Source organism: Mastomys coucha, unplaced genomic scaffold, assembly GCF_008632895.1.
Source record: "Mastomys coucha isolate ucsf_1 unplaced genomic scaffold, UCSF_Mcou_1 pScaffold20, whole genome shotgun sequence".
Lineage (NCBI taxonomy): Eukaryota > Metazoa > Chordata > Mammalia > Rodentia > Muridae > Mastomys > Mastomys coucha.
The window spans coordinates 12,658,711-12,678,534 of record NW_022196903.1 but is presented as its reverse complement, the minus strand read 5'-3'; the positions used below and the strand labels follow the sequence as shown (position 1 = coordinate 12,678,534).

Below are 19,824 nucleotides of genomic sequence, written 5' to 3'. Positions count from 1 at the left end.
TCCTCCCGTTGATGACCAACTTGGCCATCTTCTACTATACACATGCTGCCAGAGCCATCAGTCCCACCGTGTGTATTCCTTGGTTGGTGGTTGAGACCCTGGGAGCTCTGAGGGTACTAGTTAGTTCATATTGTTGTTCGTCCTAAGGGACTGCAAACCCTTCAGCTCCATTGGTCCTTTCTTTAACTCCTTCACTGGGGACACTGTACTCAGTTCAATGGATGGCTGTGAGCCTCTATTTCTGTATTAGTCAGGTACTGTCAGAGCCTCTCAGGAGATAGCTATATCAGGCTGGAGTGCCCTTCCATTGCCTTGTTTTTGACATCTTAAGAATGCAGAGTTGGGAGTCTCCCCTTCCCTTACATTGGGCCTATTTCTCTTTAGACACTTGCATCCTGTTAGCACTGAAATATTTTAACACTTGCACTATGGCCTGAACACTTCTGTAATAAACTTCGAATTTGTTGTAATATTTGAAAGGTCACACGTTGTAGCCTACCTTCAAAAAAATCTCATGCACTTTGGCATTTTCCAATGAAGTACGTTCTACATTTCTTCATGCAATATGGAAGGAACATGGCCTGCCTGAGAGGAATTTGGAAAGCTCTATGTCTCAATGTTAGCATAACAGTGGCTAGATTAAAAACAGGACCTCTGAAAAATCAAGAAAAATACACTGCAGAGTTCACAGCCTTCTAAAAGGGCCCAAAGACTGTCTGATTTGAAAGAGCAGTGGTCAGTACTTGGCTGGCATACTACTGCAGTGCGGATTCTCAACACGGGAACCATCTTCAGAAATGAACTCTAAAGTCCGTATTCACCAGTGCCACTACTGTACACATCAGAATGCCATTCTAATGTTGAATTAAAGATATATCACTCCCATCACCTACCATTGCTTGCCTGGACGTCTTTCTCCCTTCATTGGGGGCTTGAATATGCAGCTGCCCTCGAGTAAGGAAGGCTTAATGGTGCTCTTGCTTGTCCTTTATTGTTCCAACCCTTTGCTACAAGTACTGGCTGATCTATTGAGGCACATCAGAAGGTGCCAACCCTTTTTAAGGAGATTTAGCCAGAAGTTAGAGATTGTTAGATAAAGTTCACTGAAAAAGAAGATTTAATATTGTGTAAGATCTTTGTTAAGTATGCCCCGATGTTCCTCCTTGTTATGATTAAGGCTGTTGGACTCAGGCAGGTCAATTGCTTAATAGGAACTTGACTGACATTTTCATACCTGTGGTCTCAGTGATGCTGGGTACAGAAATGAGTACGTAACCCAAGTGGGATAGAGGTGAGGACTACCGAGGGAGGTAGCTCTATGCTTCCCATTGTTTCAGAGCCTGCCTGCACTGTGGATGAGCTTACTGATGCTCCAGGAGACCTCCAGGGCTATGTAGGGCAACCACAATGGTAGCTCCACCATGTTCAGGCAACACCATGGCTACTCAACTCCCAATCAGACCCATGGGAAAGTTCCTTGAACTACAGTCATGACAGAGGTAGCTGGTTTAAAAGCTAGACACAGCATGATGGAGGACATCTGCGATTCTGATATATGCAAGGTGGAGGCAAGAGAGTCATAGGTGTCCAGGGTCATCATTGGTAACATAAAAAATTCAAGGCCAGCATGGGTTACATAAGACTCTATCTTAAAAATAGTAAGCCAAGTGGTTCATATGTGAAATCCTAGAACTTAGAAGGCTAAAGGTGGACTGCCCTGAATTCAAGGCCAGTTTGTGGTGTGTAGTGAGTTTTAGCCCAGAGTGAGACCCTGCCTTAAGAAACCAAACCAAAACAAACCAAATAAACCTAGACACATATGCAAACACACACTTTCATGTCTTTTCCTTAAGACTGATCTGATGGCCCAGAGAAATTATACCCATCAAGGCAAATACATATGTTGTTCCAATTACACGGGGTATTGCAACTGTCATGCCTGCTTCTCCAACTGCACCTTCGCTTCAGGAGTCTTTGATTCTGTTGTAAAAGCTTCAGATGACCCTGATCAGAAAACTAGGGCATCTGACATCTGTCCTCCCTTCTACTGGGAGAAGCAACTAACCCACCCATGACAGTGTGTGTGCAGGACTTGCTCGCCCCTCTTCCTTCCCTTGCAGTGGTCCATGAATGATCCAGGAGGACTCTTGGCATTATCCACTGATGGTGCAGCCCAGACCTCAGTAAATCCTCATTAAGAGTGTTTGGTAGTTCATCTGTGGTCTTCAGTACAGGTAACTAGACAAGCTTTTGGATATCCTAGGCATACCCAAGAATTTGAGATTGGCTCAAGAGTTACCAACAAGCATGGGGCAAAGACTGGGAAGAACTTAGCCTAAGAAGAGCTGCAGAGGGTTTTGGCTGCAAAGAGGAAGGGTTAAGAAAAGCCAAACTATAGAAGGGCGGCATGTCTTAGCCACTAGGAAAGTTCTAGAAAGCCACGGAAAGTTTCTACATTGGCTGTTGAGGAGCTGGTATGCTCTTCACCGGCTTACTAACTGTTTGGTCTCTGGCATAGCAGGACCCTGGCAGAGCTCCCACAATGAAGATAAGGTTGTAGGCTGTGGATCCTAACACCCCAGCGCAGAACTACTGAAATCTAAGTCTATTTTGCCTATCAGTCTTTGAAGGGCACACAAACCCTTAGTTGGTTGGAGATACAAGGAAGACAAATGCTTAGTGGCAGGGTGACTGCCATGCCACAGCTGTAAGCCAAGTCCAGCCAAAGTCCATGTGGAGTCCCTCTTTTTTTACAAGCAGATGGAAACAATTTACCAAATATGAATCAATGTTAGAGAAAAGAGACAGAGACCCACAGCAGTGGGCTAGGATGCTGCAGCTCATCCTCATAGATCCTCCATTAAAACCTGACCCTGGTAAAATTCCAAATTGCTGCAGCTTCCATGTTCTTGAGGTGACTTTCGAAGGGTCAGTTAGAAGCTATTAAAAGGTGTGAACTCCAAGCAAGGGTGCACTTACTGACTTTTCCTGCACAGCACCTTCGCTTCATGCTACTTCGTCTTCCTGTGAAATGCCTTCTTCGCCTACTGAAATTATGTTTGTGGTATAGGACCTGTTTCTTCACTAAAACACTCTCAGTCTACCCAGTGGAAGTTAGTTACTTTTGTCCAGGGATTCAATTACTGTTGTTTGCAGTTCCATTATTGCTGGGCTCTTAAAATGTGGCAGTTGGCACACTGTGACTCACCAGTCCATTCTGACACAGACTACAGGAGCCATTGAGCACTTAAACAACTTATATTGTTGCCTTTAACAACTGTTTCCCATTAATTAATTAATTAATTAATTAATTAATTTACTTTACATCCTAACCACAGCTGCCCTCCCTCCTCTCCTTCTCACCTCTCCTCCTCCTCCATCCCCTCCTCCCTTTCTCCTTCAGAGCAGGGGAGGTCTCCCATGGCCTTGGCCAATCCAGCTTCGGTAGGACTAGGCAGATCTCCTATCTATGTTTTTTTTAAAAAAAACCAGCTCAGTGTGTTTTTATTTTAGTAACTCAGTGTTGTTGTTTTTAGAAAGTTAGCCCATGATTGATTTTTCTTAAAATATTGTTCCTTACCAGAGCAAAGAAATAATATTATTACATTCATTCCAGCCTAGCCATCACTGTGGTAAATTTACATATTTGTCTTGCTTCCCCCTCCATTCCAGACCCTTTTTTTTCCTTCCCAATACTTACACCCTAGTATTCTAGACTACATAAACTCAACAAGGAATGTGGATGAAAATCCAGTTTAGAGTCTATCATCTTAAATGTAAACCACTTTAAATATTCTCTATGTAAAACAAAGCATAACTTTTTGAGGAGTCCCAGTTACTTTTACTAGAGGCCAGAATCTTATAAAAGAAAAACACACACCCTCTACCCCAGTGACTCATTCTATCAGGCTATCATGATGATATGTCCATATAAAACCAAAAGTCTACCGTAATACCTGCCTGACTATTTTGCAGTGAGACACAATGTCGCCTTATTCGCAGGAAAACACAATATCACTTTATCACCAGACAAAGCAAGAACAGTTCCTACGGCCTTGACTTATTTATTACTGACTCTCCACCAGAGCACTCGAGGCTTCCCGCCCAGTTTTCTGTGCTCAGCCTGCCACTGTTCAGATATGGAACTATGCAATAAACTCCTGGAAACTCCTTTTTATAGTTTTTAAGATAAACACAAAGCTGAATCACTCCTAGTTTGAGAATGAGTCAAGTGCTTCATCTAGTCTTTCTGTCACTGAGCAGCCGCGGTCTCTGCAGTTCTCCGGGGGCTAGCTTCACACCAAACACTCTCCACCCTGAAGCCTTGCCCAAACCTGGTCAAACCCCAGACTGAGGTAGGATCAGAGAAACTGAGGATGGTAAAGTATCCCTTTTACCTTGGAAGCCAAATAAAAGCAGCAAGCATTATGATTTCATGCACCCTTTATTATTCTAGGCAATCACTCAAACAGGAACTTAAGTGGATGGCACACTCAGAAAATAAAAATTAGAGGTAGCTGTTTCACATGTGAGCCAAAGGCTGTAGCTGGGTTGCTGAAAAGCTTAATGTTTGCATTCCAGTCTCTAGCATAGGGCCTGAGGGCTTATTTACTCCAAGAACAGTGGCATGGCTTTTCTTTAAAATCTTGGAAAGGCTGTTTTGCAACCTGTTTTTCATTTGATTAGTCTTGTTTAGTATTTCTGTGTTATTTTTTTTTTGAAGTTTCCTTAATCACAATTTATATAATTTCTCTGAATGTTTCACCATCTTATAAAAAAGAAAGTTTCCTATATGACTTGACCATTAATGATCTAACAGACTTTTAAAAAATCATATTAGTTACCACGGCAGCAGTTGCCAAACAAAACCTTCTGAGCACAGCAAACAGGAATCCAGGACTGACTCTCCCCACAGGGCAATTGTAATCAAGAAGATTGAATGTAGCTACTTCTGAAGTGAAAGGATTACTACTTCATTTCACTATGGGTGTTTCCACACTCTGGTATGGAAAACCGCATTACCAAGTTCTCCAGCAGTGGCCAATTTTTAAGATAAAGAAAACAAGAATCCCAAAGTTTGCAAGATTAGTAATGATGCCCAAGACTCACCACCCAACCTTCCCACTGTGTTACAGATCAAGGACGCTGCTAACTTTTAAAGGATGCACAGGAGGCTGTAACCCTAGCTCTGCTGATTGTAATCTGTCATTTAATTGTATTCATTCTTGCTCTATTACTCTTTTATGAGTGTAAAGTCCATGTCTTATTTGTTCAGTCCTATAGTGCCACAGTCTGCACCCACCCTAGATATAACTAAAACAAAACAAAACAAAGCACTTTTTAAGAGACAAATCTTATTTGAGACATGATGCTTAAAACAGTGAGTGATCTTGTTTCTCATTTCTCCATATACCAAGGAAAGTACCACTTCCTCGTGTAAGCTCATTTGTCCCATGTCATTAGTTTCCTTGTGGAATTCACAGATATATAGAACAGTTACACACCATACCACTTCCTGTGTGCATGTGGATATGTATTCATATGCACACTTGTGGTCTGGGTGACTTTTAACTGCCATGGAGTACTCTACTTGGTAGACTGTTGGCAATGACTTTTCATAGCCAGGGCCATGGGCTTTTGAACCTTAGAAATAATCTCTTTCACCTATTGAATTTTTCTGAACATAAAAATTGAGATCCAAGGTGGCCAACATAATTAAAAAAATAAATTGATTCAGATCTACTATAGCCTAGTATGATATGAAAGATATGCTGATAAAAATAAAGGAGAAAGTCTAATACATAGTTAATCTTTCCAGACATACACATGTCCAGCATGTTTACTGATTTTTCCTGCTTTCTAAGCACAGTGTGTACTTTGGTTTGTACAAAGAACTTGTATTGCCGGACGGTGGTGGTGCATGCCTTTAATCCCAGCACTTGGGAGGCAGAGGCAGGCGGATTTCTGAGTTCGAGGCCAGCCTGGTCTATAGAGTGAGTTCCAGGACAGCCAGGGCTACACAGAGAAACTCTGTCACAAAAAAAAAAAGAACTTGTATTCAAATTTCATCATAGAGCCAAGTACTATTCTAATTCTCAGAGAAAGAACATAAAGAGTAGCCCCAAGAAAACCCTACCAAGTTACCCTTTTCCATATAGTGGCGGCCCCTAATATTAAATCTACATTTGAGTATTTCCATAACAAACTCAAGAGACATTCCATCATTTTGGTGTTTCTTACTGCTTCTTAACCAAAGTTTTTGTAAGCAGGAGGGAAAATGAACTATAATAGCTTCGTCAACATAAGTGTGTCTTGTGTTTTCCTTTGTTTTGTGTTTTGTTTTCTTCTCTGCTGTTAGCTGTCTGGTCTACTATGCCAGTGAAACTTGGAGCATCTGCCATTGGAAAATGCATTTCCTACTCACAAAATGTGGAGATTTTTACCAAATATGAAGCTCAGAAGGTAGAGAACTTCCAAGCTCACCAGGACCTGGGCAGATGCTATGCCTGACATCCTAAAGCAGAGAGCCCAACCCAGGTTCACTATTTCTCAGGACCACATTGAATATGGACAAGAGAGAAATTACTCTTCTGTTTCCAACACACACTGAGAAGTTCAAAGAATCCTAGCAGATATGGTGAGGGATGATGCTATTGGAGTTTCTTTGTCTGTCAAAGTCTCCCAGGAATGTCTTTTCATGAGCTTTTTACTTTTGTAGACTTCTGTCAGGCAACTTTAAATGTGGACTAAGCATTCAGAACCCAGCAGGGTAGGATGATAAATTTACTGGTAGAGAAACCACTTCTTCAAACATAATTTCTTTAAATAATCAAGTACAAATGTAACATACTTTATTTGCATGATGTAGTGACTTCAGCATAGTAAATAAGCTGAGTAAAGACTCTAAAGGTAGATTGTATGATAAAAGAAAGATGAATTCTAAGGATTATGGTCCAAGTTTATAATAAGTCTCTTCAATTTCAGATTAAGTAATCTGAACTGGGATTTCTTCTTCATCAAAAATGATACTATGGCCCCCAGAAGACAGTATTGCACAAGAACCAAAATTATCAAGTATTATAAAATATAAATTTATCTCTCAAGCTTACTATCTGGTTAGAAAGGTGAAGTTATAAATGTATTTGTCACCTACAAACTGCCTATCTTAAGAGTTAAACATGCTTTGGGGATTTAGAATCAGTTGTTTTTCTTGTAGGTGGAAACATAGGAGATTTCCTAGACGAGGGTGCATTCGTTACAATAGGACAGACCTTGAGGAAAATGCGTAAGATTTAGTAGTGAACTTGAAAAAAAAACACTACAACAATGTTCTTTAGGAAGGAGTGCATAGCTGTGACTATCACTGTGTTCAACTGTGTTCACTGTCAGCTTGACAGGATCTTAAAATCACCTAGGAGATAGGCCTCTGCGCATGCGCCAGCAGGTGATCATCTTTATTTGGTTAATTAAGATGGGGAGGTAGCACCCTCTCCCTATGCTTGTGTCCTAGACTGTAGGAAGGGAAAAGAGGAGCTGAAGAGCAGTGCCTGTGTGTTTTATCATCATGGATTTGCTATGACCAGTTCTACCAAGTTCCAAACATCTTGTCTACCCCACCCTGATGCACTTAATTCCTGAGCTATTAGCTTTCTCCTTCAGTTACTTCTGTCAGGGTAGTTTACCACAGCAACAGGAAAAGAAACAGGGGCTTAGCTGAGAGCCACTTTCCTTTCTTCTGTAGTTGCTGAGTCAAAGCATCTACCTCTAAAGCTAAGCCCTCCCTTTCCTTCAATTTGTGTCAACGACTCTTGAAGAAAATGTGTTTCCAGTGGGTTGTGAACAAAAACTCCTGGAATCAAACTGTGTTTGCAGAGTGACTGACTGATTGGCATTTCTGTACTATGGAGAGACTGAGAGGGGCAGAATGAAGGCCCAGAAGCTAGTCACCTTATCTTGGGCTAGTTCTAGTCCTCTGGAACAGCCATTCCCAGCCCATCTGAGTCTGATCTGACACCTAACAGACTGAAGCCTTTTGGAATCTAGTAACTTAGCAGACCATTATCTCAGAGCAGTTCAAAAGCTAAGAGTGTCATCAGATAGTAGCTTGCATCTTGGGCCTACAGACAACCTCCCCCCATCTTGATGTGACTGCATTTCTGACATATTTTAAATTTCCCTTGAGTTATGACTTTGCTTGTTCTATAAAATTATAAGATGTCATGAAATTGCCTCCATGTTAGAGGAGGAATGCAAAGTAATTGAAATCTGTGTTCCTGGGCCATGTTCACTCAAAATGGCTCCATAATAAACACACCCTCCCTCCCTGCCTCCCTCCCTCCCTCCCTCCCTTCATTCCTTCCTTCCTTCCTTCCTTTCTTCCTTCCTTCCTTTCCTTCCTCCCTTCCTTCCTTTTTCCTTTCTTTACTTTTCTTTAAGATGAGAGTTGTAGTTTTTGCATCAACAGTTTTCTACATCTAGAAAGGATTCATGCCACGATGCTAACTAGATTTGAGGACCCAGATTTCCACCTACTTGCTTTTTATTTTTATTTTTATTTTTTTCACTTAATTAAGGGACTGCCTGTAAGAAAAGGCTCATTCTCTATCTACTGCGATAATCTCTGCGGTTCTGAAGTTTTCCAAGGCCACTCACTTGGACTTCCTATCCAATTCTGGGTAATAAGTAAAGGTTTTTTAAACAATCTGAATGGCAGAAAGGGACTTTTTGTTCTTGCTAGTGGCCTTCCATAATTAAGATGCATCTCATTCTTCCTAAAGTTAAAGAAACAAAGAAGTTCAAGAAAAACGAGTAAGATGTTAGCACAGATTTTTTTTTTAAATAACACAGTAAAATGAAAGCCCTGAAGCAATTCTATGCAGTACAATAAAAATCACTGGAGTCTTTCTCTCAGTATATTTTGAAGAATAAAATTTGATTTTCTCAGAGAGAGTAGCTCTGAGGGAAAGCAGCTGTTGGTGGGCCATGATTTCCTACTCACCACAAAAATGAGGCCGTTTGTACCGCTCAGCCATTGTTTATTTCTGCAATCAGATGCAGATCTGTACTTACACAAAGTAAAAGGGATGTGAGGTACAGGGACAGGGTCCAGCAGAGTGCTTCAAAGGATCTGGTATAAAAGTCAATTTCTTCTCTAAAATACGGTTGAAACAAAACTCTGTGTAGACAAACTAGCTTCCACATCCTAGCAACAGCTCACTTACTTCAAACAAAACAAAATACAGAAAAACAACAATTATGAAACCCAGTGTGCCTGTGATAGTGGTATGTGACTGCTAATCAGCCCAAGGGCAAGTTCATGGAGAAATCTCTCCTATCAACCCAAACCCCTACAATATTAAAACCCTCCTAGGTCACTGAAGGTAAAGACTGCCCTCTTTAGTTCTTTTTACAGGACATGTTAATGGAAAATAAATAATATTTTCCATCTGCCTGGGGAAAATTCCTTCTGAAATCAACAATACAATGCTGTAAGGACTTTGGAGGGGGAACATACCACATATCCCAAGCTACAAGTCAAACTAATTTTTTATTTAAATGCATTTATATTTCGATTCCCACACTGCTTTTGTTTTCAACTGTACATTCAAATTATGGCTTTTCTTGTATACTTAAGAAGACTTAGGGGAAAAGCCTTGGAGGTAGGTCAGAAAGTCTTGGAATATTTCTTTAAATGTGTTAGAAAGCAACTTATAAGTAAAACAATTCCTTAGTACATATTTCTTTTGAGATTATGGTGTAATGTACTCCCAGAATGTTCAAACTACTTTGTACTAGGGAACCTTTTATACAATCCACTAAAAAAAAAAAATAGCTTAGGAAGTCAAATCAAGAACATGGCTGGTGGTCAAGTGGGTCACTGTTTGGGTTTCTCAGTCATTTACTGATAGAGGACCCTTCTGGGAATCACCAGAAACAACAGTGTTATAAAATAAGGATTTATTAACAGTATCGTATATTCAATAAATTTCTGAAATCTTTTTTTTTTCTTGAGGTGGGATGGAGAGCTGTACGCTTACAGATACAGTAAAGACACTTGGTTGAAAAAGAGATCCTTTTAAAGTAAAGGCGTCGTGGAGGAGGATAGCTCTGCCACATTTGAAAAGATTTATTTATTATAAACAAGACTTCAGAAAACTGCTCATAAATATCTGCACGGTTTTTAACCCTTGTAAACATTTAATTCTTAACTTTGGACTTTTCTCTACGATTTTTTGTCTCAAAGAGTTTGTTTTATTTTGTTTAGAGTATTTAAAAAAAAAAAAAAAAAACAGTTTTTACGTACACATCAAAACTGAGCAGAGGCATGAAGCTCCCCAGTGGTCTCTGTCTTCACATGTCCAGCCTGCCCCCTCACTATCAACAACCCTGTGGTCCAGAGGCGGCCGCTTATGAGGCACACTGACATATTAATATTTCCCAAGTTCAGACTCCACATCACAGTTCACTTTTGTTATCCTACATCCTGTGCCATTTGACAAACATGGATATATATATCCACCAAGATAGTATCCTAGGTAATAAAAGTGTCATTACCTTAACAATCCTCCTATTTGCTTATTTATTACTCCCTCCCTTCATGGAATTCCCACTTTTACAAAGTAGTTTTCAAAATAGCATTTCCAAGCAAAGACATCCTACCATTTGGGACAAATGCCTAAAAGAGTTCTTATGTAAAAACGTAATAAGTTCAGTGTGTGTTTATCAACAGAAGACTCCACAGCACATCAGATGTTTTCTTATATTTTTGGTTGTGAGCCTAGCCTTTAACGGCTGAGCCATCTCTCCAGCCCAAGAGGGCATCAGATCTCATTACATGATGGTTGTGAGTCACCATGTGGTTGCTGGGATTTGAACTCATGACCTTCGGAAGAGCAGTCAGTGCTCTTAACCGCTGAGCCATCTCTCCAGCCCCCCAGATGTTTTCTAAGTGGCAAGCACAGGTAACCAAAATAAACATGTTAGAAGAATAAATATCAAACAGGAAGAGACTAGAAAGCATCTTCCTATCGCCTGTGCTGCCCTTCCCTTCTGAGTGTTGATTTTAATCACAAGAGACCAAGGAACTGTTTCCTGGGTTCGAAATTTTTATTGATCAACAGCTTCCTAACCTCATACCTTACATTTGCATACGATTTGAAACATTCCATTCTGGCACAAAATTGAAATTCCCTTTTAGAAGACGGGCCCGCAACTGCAAAGTAGCAGGAGAAGTAAGTTTTTTCAACTCGTCTTTCTTGTTCTGCACAACTTCCTTCCTTATTTGATAAATGACCACTAACTTAAATTTACTTGAAAGTAAACAGGCGCAGTTCCCAAGAACAAGACCTTTAAGGTCGAATGATACAATAGAATGTGACGTCAGCGTTCTTTTGAGTCATAGTCTGGTCCCCACCCCTTTCTCCCAGGCGACCTGAGAGACCCGAATCTCGGAGCTCTTCAGGTAGGGCCTTTAGCCTGGACTCCAGGAACAGCCCTGAGGGTGCCGCCGAGCACCTGCCCTGACGCTGACCGCCCTTTGCGGCTGGCTGCCAAACAGCATTTTCTTTGAGAGCTAACTCCGCAAGGAGACCGTGTTTTGGCAAGCCATAAGTGAAACACACACACACTCCCCCAAAAGTCATCACTTCAGAAGTTATCAGCAGGCGCGGGTGTGAAGGAAGTGTCACCAGTCCGCAGCCACTTTAGAGCGCCTGAGGCAGCCAGACTGCTAGGGAGGAGGATGTCAAAGCCACATCACTGAATCACACACAGGCTCTCCAGAGAGCAGCTTCCCCAGGCAGGAAGCGGTGTCAGCCACCATCTCGCCTAGACTTCACCCAGGGTTTGGGGGAAGGCGTGGCCGAAAGGTTTTCCCGAAAAGTTTCAGGCGAGTCGCAGGGTCCCTCCCGCTCGGCAGCGACAGTCACCCAAAGGATCGGGGTCCGCGGAGACGTCCTCCAGCCGCACCCACCGAGTCTGGTCCGGCAACCCGGGCCAGCTCCAGCGCTCAGGTGAGGCGACCACGTCCGCTCCACTCACCTTCTTCATTTTGGTTTCCAGGTCCATGTTGGGCGTCGGGGGGGCGGGGGAGACTCAGTCCCGCGTCCGTCCGCGATCTCCGCTGCGGGAACTCCGGCGCCGCTGCCGTAGCTACTCACCCTGCGCCCTCGAACTTCCGCAGCCCGGTTCTACAGTGGCTGGGACCTGGAACAAAGAGGCCCTGACAGCCAATGGTAGCGGGGCAGCGCCGGGTAGCGGCCAATCAGCGAGCGCCGCACGCACCTTCGCGGCCTGAGCGTGCCGCTAGCAAGGTGAGGGGCGGGGCCTCGAGGGGCGGGCCCCTGCGGAGTTCCCTGGGCGCAGGGACTTAGTTTCTTCAAAGCCTAGCACCCGACTTGTGTGGGGCAGCCTTTCCTCCAACAGAAGAGTAAGCCCAGACCTTTACATTTTCTGGGTTGTACTTGTGTGTCCGAGGACTTTTCATGCCGTCCAAGAAGAGTGATCCTCCCAATACCAATTTCTTGGCTGATTTTGGAGACAAATAAAGAAGTCATGGAGCTCCTTAGGCATCCCAGGGATAAGTACTGGGCCCTGGTTTCACTATTGAATGGTGGAGATGTCCATTTCTCAAATGGCTTTCTCCAGAGTACTGAGCACTGCCAAGGAGTCTTCTTTCACATCCTTAATGTTAACGAAGACTACTACTACATTGTTTTGTGAGCACTCAACACTAAAACATGAGGTTCACAGGAACTACTGCAGAAGTAAGTGGGGTGTCATTGTTTGGGAAACAGGGTTCCCTTTTGGACCTACTAAGTGGAATAAGGTGAGGCTGCACTTGCTTCTCGTGAAGTCTAGTTTCAAACTCAGGTCGCAGAAGCCTGGGCCGCCAAGAACCCAATCTATTCTTTCCTTCAATAGCTATTGCGATAAAGAACCTCATCTTGGATTGTCCGGCATAGAGAACCCTAGGGATTAATATATGTCACACATCTTGCAGGAATCTGTAGGCCCCGAGGTACAGGAACCTCTCAAATACTTTAGCATGTTGGGAACAGAGCTTGAGTCCCAGTAACTTTTCCAGGATGTGAAACTGAGGCAAAGAAACATTTTGATTTAGGCAAATAAGCATGTTCTTTTGGGAGGAAAAAGTTAATTATGAATCTATGTGTGAGCATGTGTACTTGTGAGAGCATGTTCACTTAGAGCCCAGAAGAGAGAGCCCTTAGAATCTTCTAGGGTTGGAGTTCCAGGCAGCTGTAAGCCTCCTGACTTGGGGGATGGGGACTAAAGTGAAGTTCTCTGCAAGATCAACCGGAGCTTTTAACAAAAGAACCATCTCTCCAGCCCCAAGTAATTGTCTTCAATTCCTACTACATAAAAAGTGTTAATGGCTAGGTAACAGGTGGCCTCCTAGTGCGGCATCTAATGCATATGTATGTATGTCTATATATGCATGTTATATAAAAAATAAAATCTCCATATAATGCAGATACATGGGTCCAGATGTCATTTCATTTTATATCTGGAAATTTGGTAACTAAAACACTTCAAAGTACACTTTAGCCAACATTTTATACACTCTTTTACTTGGTAACTTGTTAATACTACTTAACAGAGCATTGTTTTAATATACATATGTTTTCAGAAGATTTAGAGGAGAAAGGAATCTATGGGGAAGGGCAGGGGTTTATACAGCTGTGCATTTGTCTCTGTAGAGATGGACAGGTAAAAGGTATGGTTTGGAATATATTGGCCTTGAAATTGGGGTGTTGAAACACCAAACTACAACATTTAGAGACTAGGCCTATGTTGGAATGATGACTTGGGAAAGATAGCTTCCTACCTGGATTAATTAAAAGCACAGATGGGAACAAGATCAGCTTGGAAGATAGTAAACTAGAAGATCTGGATGACAACCAATAAGCCAGGCTGAACAGGACCAGTACAGAGGGAGTTTAAAAAGCTAGTCAAAGGAGGAGAGAAGACCAGGGTGGAGGAATCGAAGCCATGTAGCAAAGAAAGGAGCTTTGGGGAGGGTTAGCCACAGCATGAAATAAGAGAAGGATCAGGTGTGAGGCACACTTAGCAGAAGTCATTGATAACTTTTGGGGAGTGCATGGTTGGTGAATTGTGGATCAAATACTACGTAACAGTTGGAGCTTCCTTTGTGCCTACTGGAGTTCTGAGGCTAATGTTTGACTTGGCTCCACCCCAAAACTCATGGAAAATCAGCCAAAGACATGACCTTCTCAGGCAGAGGAGAAATCAATCAAATAGAGATGTCAGTGTATTTTTTTGACTGTCTTTATCCTTAGAAAAATAAGCAAGTATACTAGATTTTACACAAACACACTAAAAAGGTCTTTATGTGACCAATATGTATTACAATAATAATATGTAATTTTTTACACTTAAAAGTAGGCAGTGTGTTATCTAATTACAATCTCTTATCAGGGAAGTAAGTGAGCCCTTCCTGGACCACTGTGCTATCATGGACACTGAGCAATGTAGACAGGCTTAGAGTTTCATTTGTTCATAAGTTGTGTACAGATGCTGTTTACAGACAGAGAGGTAGACTTGTAGGAACAATTATGTTCTATAGGTAGAGGGAGTACAAGCAAGGTCAGGGAAGGGGGTGGTATGGGCGTTTCCCAAAACTTCTTAGAAGAATACCCCCTGGCTGAAGATTAACGAGTGTTGTTTAACAATATTTTTATTAATAGTTGAAAACTCCCATATAATGTATTTTAAAAATGTTAAATATCCATGCTCCCTTCCCCAACCCCTCCTATTACCGTCACCCCCAGCCCTCTCCATAGAGTTCAATTTGTGTTTTCCAGCTAGTCTCTGGAGTAGAGCTCTGGCCTGTGGTAGACCTACCAGGGATCAACACCCTTAAAGAAAATTGAATTTTCCTCTCCCAGAAGCTATCAGATGCCAAAAGCTCCTCAGCTAGTGATGAGATGTGTCTCCACCTACCACCCTCCCATGCTGGGATTTCACTTAGCTAAAGCTGCCATTGTAATTAAGCCCTTTGGAATGCAAGTAACAGAAACCCAGGTGGGCTAGTTTGATAAATTTATAACAAGATGCCAACGTATGACCAGGAGACAAGTGTCCTGCAAGAACTCAACAACTAAAATGTATCTGGGAGTAAGTAGACGCAGGCACTACACGACCCCATAAATCAAAAGCGCTGCTCCTCTCGGGGGACACACAGACTCTCATTCTCACTGCTTTCCTTACTCACTGCTGGTGCCTTGGTGCTTCTCCTCCTACAACGGCCTTGGTCTTGTCCACCTCCTGACATCTTAGAAACACTCTCCACTCTCCTGTTGATATCTCTGTTCAGACAAAAGACCCAGAAATGGGCTTCCAAACCAGGCAATAGAGAGATTCTCCTTGTCCCAACCTCGGGGACTTTGGACCTCTGATCCAATCCACTTTGGCTGATGTCAATGGAGAGGCCTCTGCAGGGCACAAACTGTAGCCCAGAGTTCGTGACAGAGCAGTTCTCCCAGAGAGAAAGGACTGAGAGGCCTCCAAATACCTCCCAAGGCAAACCAGTGGAAGGGAAGGTTGAATAAGTCATTCGAGCTGAATCCGCATGAATTAGGTTGAAGGCCCAATGAGGCAGTGATGGAGCTGGAGAGTTAAAAGGACCTGCCAGTGATGCTAAAGATGAGGTAATGTTGGAGTGCAGATTAAAGAAATCTGTTAGGACGCCTCACATCTTTGGACTGTGCTTTATTGCAGCTGTATGCACCTTATACACCACAGAAGAGGACCAGGCAGTGAGCTTGAGATAGGCAACGAGCTCAGTTTTATATGTAACAAATTTGCAGGGCAAATAGAATCTGGGTCTAGTAAGCAATGAGAAGGTATGGGGCTGAAGATACAGAAGATATGTACACAGGCCTACGTGCACAAAAATATATACATATGGGGCTGGAGAGACAGAAAGTGATTCAGATCACTTGCTGCTTTCAGATGACCTGAATTTGGGACCCAGCAGCTGTGCACAAGTACTCCACACATGTATGCATATAATAGACTATGTGTCAAACGCACCATAAATACAAAAAGGTATTATTGGAAAATTTTTCTGTATTAGATGAGGTGAGATTTCAAGGTAAATATGATTATATCTTTGCCTTCAATTGTTACTGTGGCCTCTGTAAGCCTCACCGGAGAAGACAATCATTTCTTAACACTTGTTACAAGAATGCTTATGGGAGCCTGGTATGGCTATTATGACTCATTAGAAGCCTGGATAACATTTCAGGCTGTCCTATAGGAGACATCCTTCAATAAAAAACAGGCACCAGTCTACACATCACGTAGATTGCTTTTTAAACTGCCCAAACACTTGAGCTTGACTAGTGAGGAATGGATGAGCCACATCTAGATTTAACACAACTGCAAAACTAGGACACACAGCAATGTTTGTAACAGTTCCATCATAGGAAAAAAGAGAACACGAAGTTGTACATCGAGTATTGTCATGATCATGAAAAAAATTACTATGCACAGAGAAGGTTCACAAGAGAACTATGGGAGGTGTCAGCAGTGATTTTTCTTTGGCTGGGGACTCTAAGGCGATTCTTCCTTTATTTAAAAACATATTCTGTGGTGTTCATGATATATTCCTTAATGTAAAAATATATGATTTAAAACATTTGAGTCAGACAAGCCAGTAGTGGGGGAGGGGAGTCTTAATCTATTTGAAAACATTCATCAACAAACCTAGTGTAAAAACAGATGAACTAGCTGGCAAAAGTCCAGGGCAATCTATAGTAAAAGCAGGTAAGAAATTATTTCATAAACAACAAAATTCCAGACATGAGGCCAAGTACCAAGAGGCACAAGCACATTTGACCATTTCTGCTGCAGAGAAGGGGGAAAATGATGGAGCAGTGCTGGTGGACAGGCTAACCTGAATGTTCTCTGATTAATTACTATGAAGAATTTCAGGCCAGTTTGATTTTGTTTGTTTGTTTTCCAGACAGATGAAAATCTGAGTGATTGCAGGCGTCTAGCCCGTACACTGTCTCAAAAAAGATAGTCGGGACCCACAACTCCTTTTATTTACTTATTTTTTCTGTTTAATGATCCATAATAAATAACCACTTCCTAAGAGGTCACTGATGAGCACCAGAGAAACGACAAATGAAGAAAACACTGTCCAGTTTGGTGCCTGCTGGGTGTGGCTATTTAAATTTTAATTAAAAATATTTAAAGAATGTTAATAAATGTATATCTCACCCTCTTGGTAATTAGTACTAACCATACTGCATGTACTCAGCTAAGAGGGGAAATCCCCCAAACACAGCTCGATTTCTCAAGGCTTCATGAAAACCAAAACTAGGTTCTATGAAATTGGAAAAGATCTAAACCTTGCCTGATGGCAAACACAAAATGAGTAATTCATGAAAATGAGTGGCAGTAAATTCTGGAAGCAGAAACCTTACAAATTTATCAGAAGAGGAAGAGGAGGAGGAGGAGGAAGAGGAAGAGAAAGAGGAGGAGACCAGGAACATATTCCTACAGATAATGGAGGAAGATCATAACATTGTGTCCATGAGATAGAACAGGACAGTATGTTTTAATTTGGAAGAGCTTTTACGTTTTCTTGCATCTTTAGCTTATGGTGATAAGATGGATATTGATGCACAGTATAAATGTGGAGTCAGAAGATGACCTCTTGATGTCAGTCTCCTATATGTCTGGAACTGAGCTCAGGCTGTAAGGCTTGGCAGTAGGTGCCATTTCCTGTGGAGCCATCTTCCCAGCCAGTGACCTGTTATTGTAAATAAGATCTAAGAAATTAAAAGCTTGAGATAAATGATATATCTGAATTATGATTATGAAACCTGAGTGATAAGACTCAGGAAAGAATTAAAGATAAATGATGCTATACAAGTGAGGAATAATGTGAAAAGATTATCAGAATAAAAAAAAATAAGTAAAAACTATGGAGAGTCATTGGAATGCAGAACACTCAAATAAGAGGCAAGCCCTGCACCACTGAGCTGGGTCTCAGCACCGCTGAGCTGGGTCTCAGCTCTTTTTCGATTATTTTGAGACAGGATCTTGCTCAGGGGGGCCTTCTAACTTACTCTGTAGGCCAGAAAATCTGTAGGCCAGAGTATGTTATTCTCCTGCTTCTGCCTCCCAAGAAGCTGAAGATGTTGGAGTTCCAGACCTGTGGCACCAAGCCCAGGCAAAAAAATACACATGTATATAAAAATACATTTTTTTAAAGGCTAGAGTATTCTAGAGAAAGAGATACGGACAAAAGAAAAGCTAAAGGGTGTTGGTAAGAATCAGAATCCCAGGAGAGCAAGCCAAACCTAAAAATCAAATGCCCCAAACTGTAAATCAAGAAACCTTGGCTGAATAATAGTAATCATGATAATATGTTTTAAAACTAGATGTTGGATTAATACAATAAATAACTGAAAATATCAACTCAGAAAAACCAGCACAAAGAGATGTATCTTTGAACAGTGGGGAAAAGAAATCCTTTGAATATCTGGATAGTTTGAAAAAGTATTTGATTTATAGGCAAATGGAAACTATGATCACTGTATTCTGCAACAGCCTTCAAGAGCAGAAGAAAATACTAAGATACTCAAGCAAGATCTTGTGGGCTCAGCACGGCTATGAATTTTCTAGCATAAAGGAACTAGATCTGGGTGGTGGCTCAGCTGTAGAGGTACGTGCCACATAAGCCTGGTGACCTGAGTTAAATCCCTAGGACCTGTGTGAACCTGAAAGGAGATCAACTACACACACACACACACACACACACACACACACACACACACACACACACCCCAAAAGTAAGGGAGAAAGAAACAAAGAAAAACTTTTACTATTCTCCAAGAAATTGGGAAAAAATTTACAAGCTTTCCTGAGAAATCTGTACAAAATGTTTAGAAAAAGAGAAAAGCATAAAGAATTCCAATTTCCAATTTCCAAGACCAACAGATAAGAAGCAAAGAGTATACTAACCTTTTATGACCTGACAATAGGGGTGGTCTATACAGCAAGTGGAAATACAACATAGAGAATTGAACATATAGAATACAGCAAAACAGAGTGCTAAAATATTCATTTTGTTGATAGTACTAGCATCAATCTGTTATTATATATGCAACATAAAATAAAACAAGAAGATATGGGAGAGTCTAATTTTTTATTATTTACTGTAAATTTAAGGAATGAGATTCTGGCCCAGCGGATGGCGCACGCCTTTAATCCCAGCACTTGGGAGGCAGAGGCAGGCAGATTTCTGAGTTCGAGGCCAGGCTGGTCTACAGAGTGAGTTCCAGGACAGCCAGGGCTGCACAGAGAAACCCTGTCTTGAAAAAACCAAAAAAAAAAAAAAAAAAAATGAGATTCTATCAATGTATGGATTTAAAAAGAAAAGGTAAATCAATGTCCTAAAACTAAGATAGTTTAGCATTTGACCATTATTCAACTATCTAACTTATCTGAATTAACTAGATGCATTGCCAAGAGGGCTTACAAATAATAGCCAACTAGTAATAAATATCCCTATTAGGCAAATTATGAATTTGAAATTAAATTTTTTCAGTAAATTAAACCTGGTGCTTCTTGGGAAAGTGACTGACCCAGGTATAAAAAGACCCTGGAAAAGCTGAGGACATTTCAGAGAAGAAAGATCTGCAAAGACCTCCTTGGGTCATTCAAAAGAAGGCAGCAGTGGGGGGCTGGACAGATGGCTGATCAGTGAAGATGCTTGTTCATCAACTCTAAGGACCAGACTGGAGCTCATAGCCCTCAGCTATGAAG

General features: G+C 41.6%; 1 protein-coding gene across 1 annotated transcript in view; it reads right to left on the bottom strand.

Moving 5' to 3' along the window:
- Tes (testin LIM domain protein) overlaps positions 1–12,218 on the bottom strand; it is a 40,085-nt gene extending 27,867 nt beyond the window's left edge. Inside the window, exon 1 of the mRNA XM_031381212.1 lies at positions 12,040–12,218. Within this exon, the coding sequence (XP_031237072.1) occupies positions 12,040–12,066 (27 nt within the window). The 5' untranslated portion in view covers positions 12,067–12,218. The remainder of the gene's footprint in view (positions 1–12,039) is intronic.
- Positions 12,219–19,824: the final 7,606 nt, after the last annotated feature.